Genomic DNA, 20,982 nt, shown 5'->3' on the forward strand with positions numbered 1-20,982 from the left:
CTGCAGAATTGGAGAAAAGTCTGCAACTGGTCTGGCTTAAAAACAATAGGAAGGGGTCGGGGTATAGATCAGTGGTAGAGCACTTGTCTAGCACACACGGGCCGCACGTTAAATCTCCAGTGCTGAAAAAAGCCAGTAGAAGGGCATTTTCTTGAGCTTAAGATGCCTCCAAGGATCATGAAGTCAAGAAAATGAAAAAGGCTTAGATGTAAAAAAAAAAAAAAATCCTTCTCCCATTCCTCTTCCAGCTCATGACCTCCTTCTTCCTTCACACTAACATCTCAGACCAAGTTATGTCAGGAGAGATGGAGAATAAAAACTGACAGTGAACCTCTGGGAGATTTTTGTCCTCAGAGGGCCCAGCTAGTGATCTTTGGGGACCCTTGACATCTGGTTGCTCCACCAGCCACTGATCCACTGATAACTGACCAAACGGAGGGGGGCTTTCTCTCCATCTGGGCACCAAGATTATGACTTTGGTCCTCATTCATGTACAGCATCAATAGATAAGATGCAAAATTATTTAGGTTCTACATATTAACTACGGGTTCTACATGTCTCCAGGGAGGTATTTATAAGTTATCTACTGCTGCTTCAAAGATTGCTCTAGAATTTAGCATCCTAAAACAAACAAACAAAAAACATTTATCATCTCTCAGTTTCTTGGGTCAGGAATGTGACAGCACATAGCTTGTGGTTCTGGCTGAGAGTCTCTCCTGAAGTTGCATTTAGTTCTCAGCCAGGGTTGCAGTCATCTGGGACTGGAGGATCCCCTTCCAGGGTCACTCACATGGCTTTTGCAGACCTCAGTTTCTCTTGGCTGTTTCTGGATAATTTAGTTCTTCACCATGTGGGACTCTCCATAGGCTGCTTGAGTGTCTTCATGACATAGCAGTTGGTCTCCCCAAAAGTGAGGGATTCAAGAGAGTGAGTATGCCCAAGACTGCAGTCTTTTTGTAGCCCAATCTCAGACCTGCCATGTCATCACTTTCATAGTTTCCGATTTGTTAGAAGCAAGTCTCTAAGCCCAGCCCACGCTGAAGGAGAGGGAACTCAATCTCTGTCTCTTGAAAGGAGATTAACAAAGGATTGGTGAACATAATGTTAAAACCACCATAGGGACCCTATTTAATCTCCAAGAAATAATACAATAAGTAGTTAAGAGCATAAATTTGAGAATCATAAAAACCTAGGTTTAATCCTGGCTTCCACATTTGCTATTATGCAAGTTTAGGCAAGTTCAATGTTTCTGGATCTCAACTTCCAAACCTATAAAAGAGGGCTAAAAACGGTATAGAGATGGTAAACTGTTTCACTGGGATTACTGTGGGATAAGATCATGCATTTAAAATACCTAGCAGAGAGCAAGTATTCAATAAATATTACTTAATTCCTATCACAATGGAGTAATATTACTTTCCTCCTTCACACAAGATTATGAAGTAGTGTTGAGGTTGAAAACAGTTTCTGCCTGGGTTGGTATTATGACTTTGTCACACATCAGCTAGAAGAATAAGGACAAGTTACTCAATTTCTCCTGGACTTGATTTTCTTTCCTTTTTAAAAAATGTTTATTTTTTAGTTGTAGTTGGACACAATACCTCTATTTTATTTATTTATTTTTATGTGGCACTGAGGATAGAATCCAGGCCCTCGAATGTGCGAGGCAACTGCTCTACCGCTGAGCCACAACCCCAGCCCTCCTGGACTTGATTTTCTATAAAATGAATATAATAATCCCTAGCCCCTGACCACCTAACAGGTATTCAATAAATATTTTCTGAATAAGGAAATAGTGGATGATAGAGGAATATAACAACAAAGGGGTGCCTGCGAGTGTGTGTGTGTGTGTGTGTGTGTGTATACATGCATTCACATACGTGGGTTAGAGGTGCTGGTGCAGCCCAGTTAACTTCAAACACCTTCAGCTCAACTGGACAGCAGGGCATGGCTGCCCCAGTTCCACCTGAGTGTGTCCTTGTACTCCAAAACCTGTCAACCTCCATGAGCTCTTGGGTTTTACAAACATCCCTCATGGGTTGTCCTTGGTTGTGTTGTTTGCTTTTTGTTCTACCCTAGCTTTGTTCAAGTGCACTTCCTTCTTTATTCCTGTGCCTCCACCAAGAATATGTTTAATTGGTTTTGCATGCAGCTTGGGGATTTGGTGACAGGAGAGGGTGGGGGTGGTCCCATGTCATACCACCCTGCTACATTACCTTAAATTGATTTTGCAAATGAAAGCTAAAAGCTAAGCAAAGGCGACCCATCCATTTTACCTAAAGATGATTATAATGCTCTTTTATGGCCTCCTAAATGACAAAGCAATTTGTTACCTGCCTGCATCAACATTTGCTTATATTAGCACCCGAGATGCTTGATTTTTATTAGCCCCACGTTATCATTTTATGAAGACACAGGGGCTCAGTAAAATTAGTGTGCAAATATAATGCCCATTTTGCATTTCCCCGTGGTCAGCAGAAATGCTGAATGCAATTGAGTTGATACTGGGTCAAGGGAGACATCCATAAAGTTAGCCTTCACCGAGGGCCTCAGCAGTGCCATTTATCATTTCTGGACTGCTGGGATAGATGGTGTCAGTGTTAGGTACTATTTTTTAAAGGGCTTGGTGGTGGGGTTTTTTTTATTATTATTTTTAAGTTAAAAAGCAATATAAATGCTAAGACAGTAGCTCTATTTCCATCAGCAATAAGGAATGAAACCAAACTCTCCTGTGTACATTGTAGATGGAAATACAGAGGACATGCAATCTTAGAATGTTGTTAGTGGATCAAGAAGGAGACAGATGGGATAGCAATAGGGATGCTGGATGGGAGTCAGGGATTGACTGCTGGCTGTATGACCTTGGGCATGTCCCTTTCTTCTCTGAGCCTCGGTGTCCTTACCTATAAATGGGTTCACCTCATAAGAGAATGCAGATGATCAAATGAGATAGTAAGTATCTAAACTTTATGCACCATGATCTATGCAATGTATTTTAATTTATTAATTCAACAATCAGTTTCCAGCACCTACCGGGATAGTCCTGGGAAAGGCATTAAGAAGTGACAGTCTCTCCCTTCTGGAGCTTATTCAGTCCTAGAAATTTCAGGTGTTCAATTCCTCTTTTAAGCCATAAACTTCTTCAGAGTGGGTAACCCCTGTCTCCCTCTTGGTTCCTTAATGTGCCTAGCAAAGAGATCAGCACAGGATGAGTTCTCATGCATTTTGTTTCCATTATATTTCTTTCTGTCTTTCAGGGGAGGCAGTGACCCCCAAGCCCCTACTGGTCACCTCAATGGACCAAACAAGTTGTAGGCCTTTAGAACTATGTTTAATGGAGCTAATACTTTTTACTTTAGTCTCTGACATTTGTGCTTCTGTTGGGATGATGAAGCATATTAAAAATGATATATCACCAGCATTTTAAAAAGAGAAAGCCTGTTCATTATTTCTATACCCCTCTCTCTAGATCATCCTCTAACATGGATGGGGCCTTTAATCCAGTTTCACTCAATGTTCCTTCCTAAATCTCCTTCAGGTCACTGTTCTGCTCTGTGCCGGCCAGTCTTTCTTCTGCCGGTGCTGAGTACCCTCCCCTTGCTCCTTCTTTTCCAGGCATGTCACTCTTGTCTGTTGTTTTTATGTAATAACATATTTGCACAAAGATAAACATTATTATGTAGGGAGAACTTGATGGTGGCAGAAAGAGCTTGGGTTCTGAGTTGGGGCCATATTTTCCTCTTTTCTACATGTTTAATAATTTCTTCTTAGATGCTGGATATTGCAAATTATATACATTGCTGAGTGTCTGGATTTTGTTTTCTTCCTTTAAAGAGAGTTAGGCTTTGGAGAGCAAGCTGTTAAGTTTCTTTTGTTCTATTCTATTTTTTCAGACTTCTTTTAATACTTTGTTAGAATGTGTCTAGATAATATTCTCATCCTACCAGAATGATCAACAAGCATTTATGTTGTTGGTGGGAATTCAAATAATTCCTAGCTCTGTGTGATCCTGGAAAACTGGGCAGTTCACAGCTTCCTGGCCAATTTTTTCATCACTTAACAAAACACCCAAGATAAAGAACCCTTAAGAAAGAAAGGTTTATTGTGGTTCATGGTATCACAGGGTTCAGTCTATGACACTTTGGAGCCTGTGGCAGCACAGCATGTCATGGTGGGAGCCTGCTAGGAGGCAAAGGCAGAAAGGAAGAGGTTGGAGTCTCATTCTCTCAATGAACTGATTTTCTTCCACTAGGCCCCATCTCCTGAAGTTTCACTACCTCCCAACAGTGTCGCGGCTGGGACCAAGCCTTCAACACATGGTCCTTTGGGAAACATTCAAAATCTAAACTAGAGAATGAAGATTTGCCCTATGTGTGCCCATCTTAGGATCTAACAAAGACCCAAGAAGACTCCTTCATAGATATCCCGACCTTTTTTCTATGGTGCTCCCTCCTCTCTGGAGTTCAGTTTCCCCACAGTTGCCACCTGCTGAACTTGACCCTTAGTGACACTTCCCTGCTCTGCTCAGGACACCACTCCCAACTCCTGGGTCTGCGATGGACCATCAGGCAGAACGCCAGGGCTATCATGCCTCATTTGTTTCCCTTCTCTCAAGGCTTATCTCACATTGACTATTGTCCAATACTTCAAGATAATTGTTTAGCATGTTTTGTTTGATTTTGTAGTCATTGAAGGTGAAAGTCATTGAAGGTGTGTCCCTGTTACTTCATCACCACCAGACAAAAACTTGGGTTCTAATTTCAGCTCCTACCATCACCTATTATCTGGGTGACCTTTAAAAAATTATATAAATTCTCTGAGTCTTAGTATCTGTTTTTATAAAATTTGTCTTGATTTAATGTTGTTTTACGGATTACAATTATATATATAATGTGCCTGATGCAAAAGGGCTAATTTAAAAGCAGCTGCTACTATTAATAACACAAATAGAAAACATTTTTACGCCATGATCTACTTGATATTTGCTGACTCTCATACAATGTATAGCTTTAAGTCATCACAACAATATGAAGTACATATTGTTATCTTAAATGATAGTTTAGAACATTGAAATTCAGAAAGATACAACTGCCTGGGTCACAGTCATTGACTCTGGGACTCAACTTCACTCATATGGCTTCTTCAGATGATTGTGACTATTACATATTAATATGATATGCAAAGTTACATAAAAAGGAAATGTACTCTTTTAATTTGGGGTAGCTAGAGACATAATTTAATTAGTCAGCAATAGCTGGGCCTTGATAGTTTTAACCCAATGATTTAAGAGATGAATGTAAAGCATCCAAACTATTCCTCATCTGCCTCCCTCCCACACACCCATCCCTAGTCTTAGCTTTCTTTGCCCTCCTTAGAGACCTCCTTCCATTTTATTTTGCAGACAATCTCCGGGAAGGGGCAGAGCAGAAGGTGGTATTCATCACAGGACGAGTCCACCCGGGGGAAACACCCTCTTCATTTGTGTGCCAAGGTGAGCTGAGAATCTCAAGGTGTCCTGTGTCTGCCTCCCACATCTAGATGGGGCACTGTGATGATCTTTGGGACAATGTTGTCATATGCAGAGTCATTATGGAAATTTGCTTTTTTGAAGAGATTGCTCTAAAACCTCTTGCTGAATTCTACTTGGTTTTGTTTTAATAAATACTTATTGACCTGATTCACCCATGGATGAATAGATGAATGGATGGATGAATAAATGAATAGATAGCACTGAATGAAATCTTCTTATATGCCCCATGTTGAGGCTGAGCTGTACAGAGTCACCTAAATTCCCTACCTCTTCTTGTCTCCAGTGGCTTGCATTAGTAAGAAATCTAGCCCCAGCTCAGTGTTTATGTTGGTAGAAGGGCTTGAAATGGGAAGGTAAAGACTGAGAATTATCTATTCACCCATTTATCCAATCATTCACTTGACAACTTCTGAAATACCCACTGTGAGCAAGGAAGCATGCTTGACATCACACAACCAAAGGTAAACAAGATATGCTCTTTGATTGAGTATATTTCTTTACAATTATACTTTAAATTTATTACTAAATATTTAATCCATATAAAATATATGCTTAATTAATCATCAGTAGCCAACCATAAAAATATATTACTTACATTTAAATAACATAATAAATGCCAGGGACTAATCAGTTCAAGAAGCAGAGTATTATCTATTCCTTTAAAGTCCTTTGTCCTCTTTCCTAATTTCCTTTCCACAGATAACCATCAACTTTAATTTTGTGTTTTTCATTCTTTTATCTTTTTTGATAGTTCTACTGTAAATAAACATTCCTAAATTGAACATGCATTTTTTTTTGCATGTTTTTGAACTTTATCAAAATACTATTATTCTGGTTCATTCAGACTTGCTTTCTGCTAAGTATCCATGTTGGTGGGGTTAGCTCTAGTTTACTTCTTTTCACCACAGTATTATATTCCATGACTATTTGTAGTTTACCTTACTTATCTGTTCTTCTGATAATGAATAATTAGGTTCTTTTCAGTATTATTTTCTCACAAATAATGCCATTACATTGTTATACATGTTCCCCCTGTGCACATGTGCAAATTCTTTTCTAAGGTGTATAACATGGGTATGTAATTTCTGGGTCATGACATGTATGCATCTTTAGCTTTACTAGATATTTCCAAATTTCTCTTCAAAATGTATGTGTTAGTCAGCTCTCCCCACTCTAAAGAAAAGACCTGACAAGAACAACTTAGAGGAGGAAAAGTTTATTTTGGCTCATGGTTTTAGAGGTTTTAGTCCATGGTCAGCAGACTCCATTTCTCAGGACCTAAAATGAGGCAGCACATCATGGAAGAAAGAATGGAAGAAGAAAGCTACTCAGCTTATTGTGGCCAGGAATGAGAGAGAGAGAGAGAGAGAGAGAGAGAGAGAGAGAGAGAGAGAGAGAGAGAAGCCAGGGACAAGATATAATCCCCAAGGGTATGCCCCTAGTGGCCTACTTCCTTCAGCCATGCCCCACCTACCTACAGTACCACCCAGTAGAGCAAATTATTAGTCCATCAAATGGATTAATCCACTTATCCCTCTCATAATCCAATCTTTTCACCTCTGAACATTGGTACATTGCTTAAACACATGAGCTTGGGGAAGCGTTCCAGATCCAAACCATAACAACTTGCAACTTTCTGATGCCACCAGCAATGTACAAAAGTCCCTACCATCCCACCTCCTTGACGATACTTCTGCATTTGTACCTATCTAGTGTGTGTATTACGTGTAAAACTATATATTATACAGGTGACAAGTGCTAGTCAGCATTTTACATCTTTTAAGTAATTTATTGTTTTAATTAATTAAACTTATTGTAATTATGATAACTTCCTATGTCAAGGGAACTAATATTAACAGTATTTTTACATATGAGAAACCAAGTTTATAGAATTTATTTACTTCAACCTCAAAATGACCATGAAGGGATATTTAAAAGCCTACACAGTTTAGATAACTTGAGGGAGACCACATGCTGCAATGGAAACATCGGGAAATGTGGGCTCATACAACCCTGAGGTCAAATACCGCTGTGCCACCTCCTAGTGGTGTGACTTCAGTTTCCTCAAATGTGAAATCAAGATAACGGTGCTCTCTAGGAAGGCTGTTAGGAAGCTGGCATGAGATGAATGCAAACACAACACCCAGTCCTGAGCCTGGCTCACAGCAGGCACTCGACAGATGCCACCTCCTTCCCCATGGGAATCTGAGAAGATGAAGCAGGTAATCTGCTTTGCAAACTATCAAGCATTATGCAAATAAATATGAGTTTCATTCTCCCAGCTCATATTCTAACAATGCCATGGTTAGGTGCGATTGCCTCCCTCTCTTTTTCAGCTGAGGAAAGTAAGTTTCAGGAAGAGGAAGTGACATGCCCATAGCCCAGCAGCTTGTGGGACCCATGGCTGGGCTCCGATCCCTGCAGCTGACTCCTTACGTTCTCACTTCTGGCCTTTTCCTTCCCAGCACTGTCCTTGCAGTAACCTTTCCCAGGTCCCTCCTGGGTTTACCTTCCCCTTTACTTGCAACCATCTGTCAGTTACTAAACTTGGCAGCAGGTTGTTCCCCCAGCTGATTGGATGGAACTGCTTTGTCCTTGTTTGTAAAAAGACAGTGATCTCGCCATCAGTACCTTCATCCCTGGGAGCCCAAATCCCCGGGCGCACCTCTTCTGTGGGTGGTAGACAGAAAGCAAGGTCACCATCCCATTTTACAGATGAGGACTGGGGTGTAGAGAAATTGAGGGCATCTCAGGTGCTCTCTGATAACTCTGTTTCCTGAAAAGGCATCTTTGGTGCTGAGTTGGCACATCCAGTCCTGGAGGTTTTTAAATAAGTGTTCACTCCTTTTCAGAAACTTCCAATGCCTCCCCACTACCTGCTCAAGGTACATTCCGGACTCCTCAGTATGGCATTCAGAGTCCACCATGATCTGGCTCTTGCCAGCTTCTCTGGCCTCAGCCTCATTATCCCTCAGCCCCACACAGCCAGCCCCATACAGATTTATTCCTGAATAGGAAGTCCTCTCTCCATCACAAAGCACAGGCACCAGCTGTCCCTCTGCCGAGGAGGACTGTGCCACTCCTTGCCATTGGGCAAGTACTGCCCATCTCCCAAGGCTTACTCCAAGTGCCCCCACTATGGGCCTCCCAGCCCACTCCCTGAAGCCCACTGCCTTCATCGTGGGTCTCAAGATGACCATCACCAATAAAGATCTTTACTGTCAATTACTTGTTATATAATTGATTTCCATTTGTTTTCCCTCATTAAACCACAGATATTTTAGGTCTAGGGGCTGGATCTCCAGCTGTCACTTTCACATCTATAAAATGGGACCCTCTTGTTCATTGTATGGGGCTGATGTGAGGAACAAAGGCTATGTTGGCTCTGGGTTGCTCAAACTGAGTTCAGAAAGAGTAGCCTCAAGGTCACATGACCAGTAAACAGAAAAGGGGGCTTTTGAACCCGGTCTGGCCAACTCCCCAGCCTGTACATGCTCCTCTGTTCCACTCAGGGATGGAAAATGCTGGAAGGTCAAGGTTTAGACCTGGAAGAGCATGGAGTTCTGATGACGTACATTTTACAGAGGGGGCTGTGAAGGCTCAGGGAAGTGAGATGGCTTGCCCCAGGTCACACAACTCATCCAGACAGTGGCCCTGGATTCCATCTCCCAGGCTGCCTCTGTATCTGTCCCTGAGACACACAATTCATCCATCCTCAAGGGAGCCGGGGACAGGCACATTACCCCCTCTTCTGTCTGTGTCGTGTCTCTCAGTCACGTGGGGACAGCCCAGCTGGAGGTTCCTCCCCAGTCAGAGCCCTCAGTGTCGTCCCCATTCCAGCCCACCTTGTTCTGGGGATGGCAGCCGGTCTGGGGCCTGGAGGGAGGAGGGCTGAGGTAGTTCTGGTTCTGTTAGCTCTTCCCCATTAACTGGCTCAGTGACCTTGAGCAGGAAGCAGGCATGTGAGGCCTGTTGGTCCCCATCTGGCTGGGACCACAGTTCTCACTGCCGAGCTGCTGATACACCTGCTGCTGGGACTTCAGTGAAGTCATGTTGTCGCAGAGCTTTAGAAGGGGTGGCATTAAGGGTGGCCGAGCCTGCATTTCCTTAAGACTGTCTGGTGGTGTGACCGCTGACTCAGGCCACCCCCTAAACCTCACTCCAAACCTCACTCATGTCCTCTGTGAGGACACGCTATCCTCATTCTCCAGCAGCAGCATGGGAGGTCAAGGGGCACCTGAGTTGCCCTGTGGCAGGTCGTGTGAGGTCACTCATAGACAGACTGCCTGGGATTGATCCCGAAGCCTCTACTTATTACAGCGTGACCTTGGGAATGTTGCAGAAACTCTCTGTGCCTCAGTTCCTTTATCTTCAGAGGGAAATACAAGGAATCCTGCCTCAAGGGTTGTTATAAGAATAAAGGAAGAAATGACACATTGAGGACAGTGGCTGGACTACAGTAAGCACAGAACGTCAGCAGCAGTGGGAGGAAGGGGCACTAGTGGAGTGCTTTGCAGGTGCCAGCTTCTCTGTGAGGCTCTTCATGCCTGGTTCCTCCCACCCTCACTATGAACCCAGGCCCTGGTGAGACTCGGGGACTCTGTGCTCCACTCTGTTCCTGCTGCCCCCGAGAAGCCTCTAGCTGGTTTCTCCTCACTGGGAGGCTCCTCTTGCAGGTTAAAAGATGGCAGAGCCAGTCCCAGACCTCAGTGCCTTGACTCTGGCTGAGCAATTGCTGCCTCGCTGGAGCTTGCTGGAGCTGTTGGGACAACGCTCACTAAAGCCACCCCTGCAGAGCACTTGGTCCCCTTCAGACCCTTCCCACTGAATTAATGAGGCCAACATTTATGAAATGCGGCTGAGGGCAAAGCGTGCGGCCTCTGAAGAGTGCAGGGCAGGGGAATAGCTAGGCTCTGGGTTGGACAGGCCTGAGTTTGAGTCCTACCACTTCCACCTGCCAGCTGGCCCTCTCCTCTTCCCTGTGCTCTCCACCCCAGCCCCACCAGTCCCTGGGCAGCTCTCAGCCCTACCTTCCAGAAAAGTCAAGGGATTCTGAATGTCACCTTTCAAGTTAGTGCTGGAGAGGGGACTATATCCAGGTCTCCTGCCTCACAGCCTGAGCCCTGGGCTTCCTGCCAAGGCAGCCACTGGGGCCTAGACTCCATGGGAGATAAAGAGCTGGCCTTCTCTTAGGAGTCCCTCCTCAGGGCGCTTTGTGGGGGTAAGAGGAGGGGAGAGGTGGGTGAATATACATGCACACGCATACACACAAACACACACAGAAGTACATGCCAGGCTCTCACAACCTCTGATGCCACCAGACACCAGGGACCAAGCACCTCCTGACCGTCAGTGAAATGGTGACCTTTGCCCTTCCCCCACTCGGCTTTCCTCTCACCTCTATTTCTTACCTATTCCTTCTCTCTCTCTTTTTCTCTCCCTCTCTCTTTATCTCTATCTCTATCTCTCTCATTCAAACAGCCACACAGGATAAGCATGAAGCTTGATCCACAGAGGGGTGTGAAGGGGCCTTTCACCCTCCTAGGTTTCTGTCTCTCCATCTGTGAAGCGGGCAGAGCTGGGGGTGGAGGGTGAGGACTGACACCCCATGAGCCTCAAGCTCTTCAGGACCAGACTCCCTGTGATTCTGTAATTTGAGGCCCCCGGGATTGGCAGAGGGCACCAGGGGTCTATGCTAGTCAGAGGAGGCCCTCAGGAGACTGTTGTCCCGCAAACCATCCTGTGGGCCCTGCAGAGACCTCAGATGTCTTACTTCAAGCCTGGGCTCTTCCCACCCTAGTGTGCTGCCTCTAAGAAGGGGATGCAAACAGTGAATCTTTCACAGAACTCTCTAAAGGGAAAATGGTGGAGACATATGCAAATCATCTTGCAAAACACACAGAAATAGTTTCCTGGTTACTCCCATCTTGCCTTAATGGAAAGAGGGCTGCTTTGAGCCAACAGAGCTGGATCTAAAACCCTCCATACCCCTATTAGGCACTTAGCTAGTGATGTCACACTCGGACTTTGTTTCTCTGCCTATAAAATGGGGTCAATTGCAATGCAAGTCAATCCAACAAACGCATATGTAATAGTCATTGTGGATCTAACTTTATTCGTCCATTTCACATGTATTCATCCATTTCACTGAACTAGGCACTAAGAATATGGCATCAAAGACAGTAGACCTGTCCCTATCATCCTGGAGCTCATAGCCTGGAGGCAATGCAGACATGAGCAACAGATGCAAGGCTCAATCTCCCAAACTCCAAGGTGCAGGAAATATAACTTTTCTGAACTCAGTTTGTATTTTGAGGCCCCATTCTGCCAGGGTCAGTCATTCCCCCAGCTTTGTATGATTTGGGCAGAGTTTTAATGCCCTTGGGGGTAGTACCTTCACCTGCTACATTCTCATGATTTTCTGGGTCTTGGTCACGCCGGTGGCCCTGCAGGTCACCACCATGACAGACCCTGGTTCCTGACTGCAAGCTGGTTTACATTTACTGGCTATCTCTGCTGTATCTTTCCCTACCTCCACATCTGTCCTGTCTTTAGAATGCCCGGCCCTCTGTTTTTCCTTCCCTTTAAGCAATCTGGAGCCCAGATCTGACCTTGTACCTTCCTGGATTCAAACTTTGTAATAGCTCTCCAGAGGTTTTCATGCACTTTCAGTTGGACCAGCAAGACCCTGTTCACTTCTCCTCCTTATATTCCTTCTCCCCTCAGGCTCACTGGAGAGTAAGTGCAGTGATTGAAACAACACATCTACACACTTACTTTGCACACGTCAATCCTCACAGCAAGTCTTATCCTCCCCTCTTTACTTGGTAAGGAAACTGAGGAACTTAAAAGGTAAAGCCATACAGAGAATGAATGACTCCTGAAATAGGAGTCAAACCCCTGGAGAGTTCTGTTTCAGGATCTGCCCTTTAAACCATACTGCTGTGCACCTGGAGTTGAAAAGTTGTCTGTTACCAAATAGGTCGTCTTCTTCCTCACCACCACCAAGTCTGGCAGTAAGAATCCTCTGCCCGGAATGTCTTCCTGCCACATTTTCATCTGGCTCTCTACGCTTCCTGAAAGTTTGTTCTTCATGATCCCTTCTTGACCCCCAGACTGGGTGGGGCTTTCCTTATTCTCCCAGTTCTGTGCTGTTCCCCTTGGCCAGTCAGTGGGGAGCTGCTTTCTCCCCACACACCCTCAGTGGCAGGAACATCTTATTCATTTTAGGATGCCTGGCATTTGCCCTGCCTGGCAGTGTTTGTAGAATGAGTGATTATCAGTTCAACTGATAATCTCACACTTGGTCAAGGTTGAATGAGTTCCTGGGAATGATCCATCAATAGGCATTATTAAGCACCCTTGTGTGCCACCCCTGAACCCAGCACTCTGATTGAAATAACAACAATGGTGCGGTACCTCCTGGCCAGCTGGAGACTGGCTCCAGGCAAGGATCTCTGCCACTGAGCTTCAATTGCAAACCTTGCATCACTTTTCCTTCCTCTCCAGCCTTCCCACTGTCCCGCTGTCTTCCATCTTCCTGATTCAGTCTGCTCAAAGGAAAGGACCATGGCGAACTAGTTCACAGACAGAACAAAGACTAGTATCAAGGGATCTAATGGACTCTCCCAGCAGGAGGGAGATTGTTCTCACTTGACAGGAGGAGGCCTCCTCTCCTTGGGGGAAGGTATAAAATAGATGGGATCATAGAATGTCAGTGTGGGATGCATCTTTGGGCATTGTTTGGTTCTTTTTCTTAACTTTAAAGAGAATAGGCCTGGAGACTTTCTACAGATCATTCAGCAACTTAGTGAAAACTAGAGCCCAGGTCCTGTTCTGGTTTGCTGGCTTCTCCAATTCAGAGTCCTTATCCTCAGTTTGCATAGTTAGTAAACTTCACAGACCAGGACTCCTGCTTCCATTGCCTCACCCCTCGGCTCTGAGATGACTTAGCCCAGTGGGTTCTTCAGGTGCTGGGAGGCAGCCGAGGCACAGGAGCCCTCTCCCAGTCACACAACAAACTTCCGGATGAGGCATCCCCATCCTTCCATTCAGAGGAGAAAACTGGTTTCAGCAACAGCTCCACCTAAGGAACAGTTAACATTCAAATTCAAGTCCCCAAGTCTTTCTGCTCCCTGGGTCCTTCTGCTTCCTTGGTCCCTGCAATGCTTTTGATTCACAGTCAGGGAGGGCGTTTTCTCTCCATTCTTACTTTCTCCTACATTCCTCTTCAAAAATCCCCTGACCACCCTCCTCTAACACCAAAAAAAGAAAAAAAAAAATCTTCTGATCAGTGGGAATGATCTCTGTTAAACTGTGTCTGACCCAAGCCACAAGATAAATCTAAAACCTGCCCTCTCCTTGCCCCATGTCCACCTGGGAGAGGAAGTTCTGGGCGGCTGCAGTCTCTGGTCTTGGCTTTGTTTTCTCTCATTCTTTTATTAGCTGCCTAATTGGCAGCCCAATTAATCTGCTCATCTGTGAAGGAGGATGGATCACAATGAGCCACTCCATTTCCAGAAGCCCATTCTCTGAGGCAGCTCTGCCAGGCCCTGAGAGCAGGCTGGCTTCTTGATGGAGCGCTGCCCCGGGAGCCGGGGTCAATTAGTGGACAGATTAAGCAATTATTAGCCCCTAACAAGGGTGCCTGGCATCATTACCCTGCCTGTTTACTGGCAAACTGTAACTTTAATATGAGGACCAACAAATAAATTAGGGCATCTGGTCCACTGCCGCGTCGGCAGAGAAGTAAATGATGTCCAACCGGCTCTCGGCTGCCACTGGATGCTCAGCTTGGCATAATGAAAAGCCTGAGATGTCCCTCACTGGTCACAGCAGCTTTGGAATGTGCTCTGGAGCAATTTATCATTCCAACAGCTAAGCGCCTGCCACTGGGCACATGGGTCGTTTATAGTGACCCCGACACCTTCCTCCTGCCCATCAAACCTACCTGTCAGGGCCCAATTCAAAGGTTCCCTTCTCCTCCAGGCCTCTCCTGCACTCTCCAGCAGGAAATGGGACTCCTCTGCATTGGGAGAGGTCTTCTCACTCTTCTATCACTTTCACTAATTTCATGGAAGGCCAGGGCCACATTTTGTCCATTTTTCAGATCTCCAATGAAGAAGTGGAAATTTGGAGATGAGTGGAGGGGTGAGAGTCAGAGCCCTTGATTCTCCTGTGCCCTCTCCCGTACATAGATGGAGGCCATCACCAAGGAAAAAAAGTGACAGATCAGATTCACACTTTAGGGAGACCCCTCGGGTTGCAGCAATGAGAACACAGTCCAGAGGTTTTTGGTGTCATTCGAGGCCTCCAAGGCACAGCTCCATTGCCATCTTTTCTTGAAGCCCTCCTTCTTTTCTCAGGCAGGAAATGCTCTCCCTGTGTCCTGTCCCTGGGCTTCAATGTTGTGTCTTGAGCTGTGTGTCTCTTGGAAACAGAAATAAGTTTGTAAAATTCACTGGGTAGTACCTCGTCCAGAGCTGCAGCTCTGTAGCAGCTGATAACATCACAGGCCAACATCAGCTATCAAACTCTTAATGTTTCCAAATCAAGAGAAATGTGCTCCCTCCTTCTGGAAGCACTTTTAGGTTAATCCCGACACTTCTTTTTCCCTAGGGATCATCGACTTCCTCGTAAGCCAGCACCCTATTGCCCGTGTCCTGCGAGAACACCTGGTCTTCAAGATTGCACCGATGCTCAACCCTGATGGAGTCTACCTGGGCAATTACAGGTGAGGGGAGAGGGAGGAGGCCTGGAAGCAGGTAGTCCCAGGGTGGGGACATGGTACCAAGAGGAAACCAAGGATGCACTTTTGAGAAAGAATTTTCAGACTACCCATGAGTTCATGGGAGGAAGTTTCACCTTGGTTCTTGGGAATGTGGCTAAATGAGCCTCGGCTGTTTCACGCAGTCATCTGAGGTCACTTGCTGGGGCTTTCTGAACAGCTTACTAGGCCACGCATCAGGAGAAGTAGGATTTGTTTTTTGTTTTGTTTTTGATTTTTTAAATTTGTTTTAATTAGTTATACATGACAGTAGAATGTACTTTGATCCATCATATATAATGGAGTATAATTTCCCATTCTTCTGGTTATACATGATGTAGAATCCCACCAGGCATATAGTTATATATGTAAATAGGGTAAAAATGTCTGATTTATTCTATTATAATTCCTACCCCCCGCTGCCCCCTCCCCTCCCTTCACTCCCCTCTACCTAATGTAAAGTAACTCTGTTCTTCCCTACCCCACTGCCCATTGTGAATTAGCATCCGCTTATCAGAGAAAACATTCGGTTTGGTTTTTTGGGATTGGCTTATGGTACTTAGCATGATATTCTTCAGCTCCATAGAATCAGTTTTAACACCTACTTCCTGTGTAACTTTGGGGAATTCACTTTCCCTCTCTGGTGCTCAGGGAGAGATAATAATTACCTGGAGATAAAATTTACCTGACAGGACATGAAAAGAAACAGTGAGGAGGAATGTGCCTTGCAGAGCCTCATATGGCAGTTGTAATGATCACTGCTCATTGCTATGCTTCTACTTGGAGATCATTAATGAAGGAGAGTGCTTCCCAGATCAAGTGTGTAGCATTTCCCTCTGGCATGGGCAGACCAGCCGGGCCCACTCCCACTCAGGCCCTCTCAACTTGAATGTTCTTTCTCTTGTCTTAGCACCATAATCTACAGCCTAAAATTTCACAACCCAGGGGATCATCTGCCAGAGGAACATTGAATCCTTTGAGATAGATAAAGATGCTACACTTACTGCACACTTGAGGCCTTGCCCAAGGTCACAAAACCAGTGAATCAGTGACCATCTAGCTTCACTACCCAAATTGTGCAGCATTACAGCTGATTAGGCTCACAGCTTTGAAGATAACGTCCAAACTCCTCAGCTCTGCACGCAAGGCTTGGCATGCCCTGGAGGCTGTATGTGCACCATCCTCCTTGCCCACAAAGCCCTGTACTCCACTCTGTTGGCCCTGTCCTCTTACCCTTATACAGGTAGCCCTCTGCCCAGCACCTCCTAATCCTTCTTCATCTCACTAACCCTCTTTGCAACTCTTCTAGAAATCATCCCCCAACCCCAGACAGCTGGCCACTCCCTTCCCTCGGGCCCACAAGTCATCCTACTGCACAGGCCCTGCTGGACTTCAAGTCACTTGAAGGCAAGGCTGAACCTCCATGGTCTCTGTGTCCCCATTGTCTACCAGCTCATAGTAGATTCTCAAAAAATATTTAATGAACATAAGTGAATGAAAGGGATGACTTTACTGATGAAGAAATTGAGACTTAGAGATGAAATGGGACCTTTTCAAGGTCCTTAGTTGAACTCAGATCAGAGCCAGATCTCCTGACACCCAGCCAGGCCCATTCACACAGAGTTAATTTACTACTTTCTAAAGCCATGGAAATTGGGTCCAGAGGGGCTGCCTGGCACCCTTGGGTATGAGTTAGAGAGACCCCAGGGGATGCATGAAGCCTTTGTTAAAGACGATTTTGCTGCCTCTCTTAATTGGCTGGAGTGATGGCTCATTAGCATTTGCAGGTTTAAGGCTCCTTAAAGACCTGAGAGCAGTGTCTTCCCACCTCCCCTAGACAGACTGCCCCGTTAGTGATAATGCTGGTGGAAAGAGCATTTGATTTAGGTTAACATTTCTGTTTAATTACAAGAGCTGCAGTGGTCAGAGAGAGGTCAATATTGCCACTCCACACACTCTTTATGTCATCATCTGCTGTCCAGGGAAGGATTTGCTATAAAAGAGGTCTGTGACCTTGGCCAAAACGCCTCCCCTTTCAGGCCTTCAGATGGACAGTGGGGTGGTGATGGAGGGCTAGATGCTTTCCACATATCTTCCAGGTCCATAATTTGTGATTTGGGGGCTTTAGGATAAAAGGACTCCAACCCTCAGACATAGTTTCATAGTGAAGTTTCAATCCCCAACATTCTCCTAGTGAGAATATGTGATTTTTTTCTCATTATGAGAGTTGGAAACAATTTCTAACCACAGGCATTAATCCTGTTGCTAAAACAGCTCTGAATAGCAACAAAGAGCCTATCAATCATGAGAATTCACGACTACAGCTTCGGAGAGTATGAAAAATAATAACAAAGAGTCAGAATTGAGAGCTTCAAGGTGCCCTAGAGATCTCCTAGGCCAGCCCCTCCCAGAGCCACATGGTCTCTACAGCAATATTTCGAGGGCCCAGGGAGACCTGTGAAAGCATTAAAGAGAAAAAAAGAATTCAGAGTTCAAATAAGTTTGGGAAATGCTGAGTTAAATGCAGTTAAAATACTTTTACAATAAAGAGTTTTCAGAATTTTCAATGCACTAGTAAACACAGGGGGAACCCCAAGAGAGTATAGTACTCAGTGTTTCTCAGGGGTGTCGCGGTCCTCACACCCTGCCACCCACATTAGGTTTATAAAACATACAGTAGGAAATGCTACTCCAGAAATTTTGCTTGCTGACCCAATGACCTGTCAAACACTCACACACATTTAATCCTCATGACATCTTGAAGGAGGGGCTTTGTCAAGGTTTGTCAAATAATAAAAATCTACTCAAACTTCCTATTTTTTTGTTTGAGTATAGGAAGAAATGTTGTTGGGGGGAGGAGGATGGAAGGACGAAAGGATAGAATTAAGTAGGGTGGTGGGGAGAGAGGGAGGGAGGAAGGAAAGAAGGAGGAAGTGAAGGGTGTGTGTTCAGAATTCTAGGGAGGTAAGCAAGTCGGACCCATGGGAGCTGATCAAGCCACTGGACGCAGGTCAGATGGAGACAGTCAGGCCTCTGCCTCGCTCTCATGCCCTCTGATCTTCGTTCTTCCAACATCTCCCTTTGGGTGTGTAGTTTCTCAGAGAAGCTGAAGACTCTGCCTTGATTCTGTGGCCCGTGGGGAGTAGCCAGGGATCCGGTGTGTCTGCATTAGCCCTGCTCGTCTCTCTTGTCCCACACTCCTTCCACAGCCATGGCCAGATGTGCCAGACCCTGAGAGTCAAGGCAGGCCTGCCCTGAGGCACTGTCCCAGGCTGGAGGGACAGTTCAACAGGCCAGCCCCCTGCAGTGGCAAGGGAAGCCAAGGGCTTTGGAGGGAGTGAAGTTCTGTGGCTGAGAATGTGGACTTTGGGGTCAGTCAGGTGGGATTTCAAGTTCTGCTGTATGACCTTGGGTAATGGCAGGACCTCCTTAAGCTTCTTTTTCTTGTCTGTGAATGGGAATACTAAAGAGTTATTAGGCTTTTGTGAGATAATGCATTTAAAGCACAGTGGTAGACACACTGGAAGTTCTAATAACAAATGTGTTACTCCTCTTCCTCTTTCTCCACATTAAAGAAGCATGCAACCCAATATAGGAGACTAGTTAGAGATATTTCCCAGGTTTCATCAGCTAAGCTTATGTTTAATAATACAAGACCTGTACTATGATATTAATAGTAGTGGGGGTGTACTCCAGCATTTAATAGCAATAGCTGGCTATTATACCATGAGAGATGGCGAACGCCATATTCACCAACAGCCTACTGTAATGGTACTAGACTATGGTTGTGGTAAAAGTATATGAAACCTAAAGTTTAGAGCAACAGTATGTGGCAACTATAATGCACTCTACCATAGCTATCTATAATACTTATATTAAATGATATGAAAATAGATAACATAGTGTATAATAAAGACACAGAGCAACTGCATACTCCATTTTGCTTGCTGCATTCCAGTTACACTGCGTTGTGGCCTAGATATGAGGTGTCCACCAAAAGCTCCTGTGTGAATGCCAGGAAGTGTAGAGGTGAAACGTTGGATTATGAGAGCTTTAACCTACTCAGCACATTGATCCACTTGGATGAATTACCTGGGTAGTAACTATGGTCAGGCAGGGTATGGCCAGAGGAGGTGGGTCACTGGGGGCCTGCCTTTGGATTTGCACTCTATCCCTGGGGAACAGAATTCTCTCTCTTCTTCCTGGTGGCCTCGTCCTGAGCTGCTTTCCTCCTTCATGGCCCTCCACCATGATGTGCTTCCTCACGTTGGACCCAGAGCAATGGAGCCACTGTCCATTCGTCTGAGATCTCTGAAACTATGAGCCTCAAATAGACTTTTCCTTGTCTAACTGTTCTTGTCAGGTCTTTTGATCAGAGAGACAAAAAAAAGCTGACTAAAACACCCTCACCTTTTTCCCCCTTCAGGTCTTAGATGTAAAGCTACTTCACAGAAAATCCTTTCCAGCACCTGCAACATGTAGCAGGTCCCCAACTGTGCTCTTTCATAGCACTCTGTAGTGCCTTTTCATGGCCTTTGGCCTCATGTGTAGTCATGTGCATTTATGTGACTACTATATGTTCAATGCACCTCTCCTCTGTAAACTCTAGGCTCAGGACTTTGTTCTCGAGGCCCCAGTGCCTGGCACAGTGTCCGACAGAATGGGCCCTTAATACATATTTTGTGAATGAATAAATGAACCAAACAGCGGTGTTCCACAATTGTGCTGCAGGCCCCGGAGTAAAGTGACCATTGCCAGATGCTATCATCTTCCAACCTTTTATCTTCATCCCCGTGGCCTCCTAACCCCAAGTGTCTTCTCCATGTGCCATTGTTAACGTGAATACTGTTGTGGTTTAGCCACTTCTGGCTTCTCAGCCACACTTTGAAATTACACAGGGCCTTATATTCTTAATGGCACTTTGAAACCACATTTGATTATTACAACTCTTTGAAAGGAAGTCAGTTTTTACTATATCCATTTGAGCGAAGGGGAAACCAAGTCTGGGAAGGTGAGGCGCCATGGGCAGGGCCACAGCCTGCATCCAGGAACACTCTGTTCCGCACACTCTTTCCTTACCGAGCTGTGGGCAGAAGCAGAGTACTGCAGCTCTCTGTCCTGTCTCTGAGTCTTACTTATCCTTGGAGTGGACACATTCTCCCCAAGCCTCAGTCTCCCTCCACCCTCTTAGAATCTGAGTGACACGTGGCGAAAGGCACCTTTCCTCATTAGTAGAAGCTCTGGGGAGAGGATCGAAGAGCAGCAGGTCCACATGAAAGAATCCTGAAAACATTAGGCTAAGTGAAATAAGCCAGTCTCAAAAAGACAAATGCTGTGTGCCTCCAGTTATAGGAGGTACTTACAGTAGTCTAACAGTCAAATTCACAGAGACAGGAAGTAAAATCATGGTTGCCAGGGGAAGGGGGAGAATAGGGATTTATTGTTGAATAGATACAGAGTTGGGGGTCAATGGGTATAAAATTTCAGAGATGGATGGTGGTGATGGTAGCACCATATTATGATTGTATTTAATGCCATCAGATGGTTCACTTAAAATGATAAATTTATATTATGTTGTATTTTTTTTAACCACAGTGAAAAGAAAGAAAAAGAATCACATAGGCTACTGAGTTTGCAATGTGAACACTTTCATGGAGCTCTGAGGGGATCTGGGACCTGAGGTTTG

At 45.0% G+C, this 20,982-nt stretch overlaps 1 protein-coding gene across 1 annotated transcript in view; it reads left to right on the plus strand.

Moving 5' to 3' along the window:
• Agbl4 (AGBL carboxypeptidase 4) overlaps positions 1–20,982 on the plus strand; it is a 1,414,634-nt gene that overhangs the window by 1,283,243 nt on the left and 110,409 nt on the right. The window contains exons 7-8 of the mRNA XM_015485024.2: positions 5,402–5,491; positions 15,149–15,263. Of these exons, the coding sequence (XP_015340510.1) occupies positions 5,402–5,491; positions 15,149–15,263 (205 nt within the window). The remainder of the gene's footprint in view (positions 1–5,401; positions 5,492–15,148; positions 15,264–20,982) is intronic.

The sequence above is a fragment of the Marmota marmota genome, unplaced genomic scaffold, assembly GCF_001458135.2.
Source record: "Marmota marmota marmota unplaced genomic scaffold, marMar, whole genome shotgun sequence".
Taxonomy (NCBI): Eukaryota; Metazoa; Chordata; class Mammalia; order Rodentia; family Sciuridae; genus Marmota; species Marmota marmota.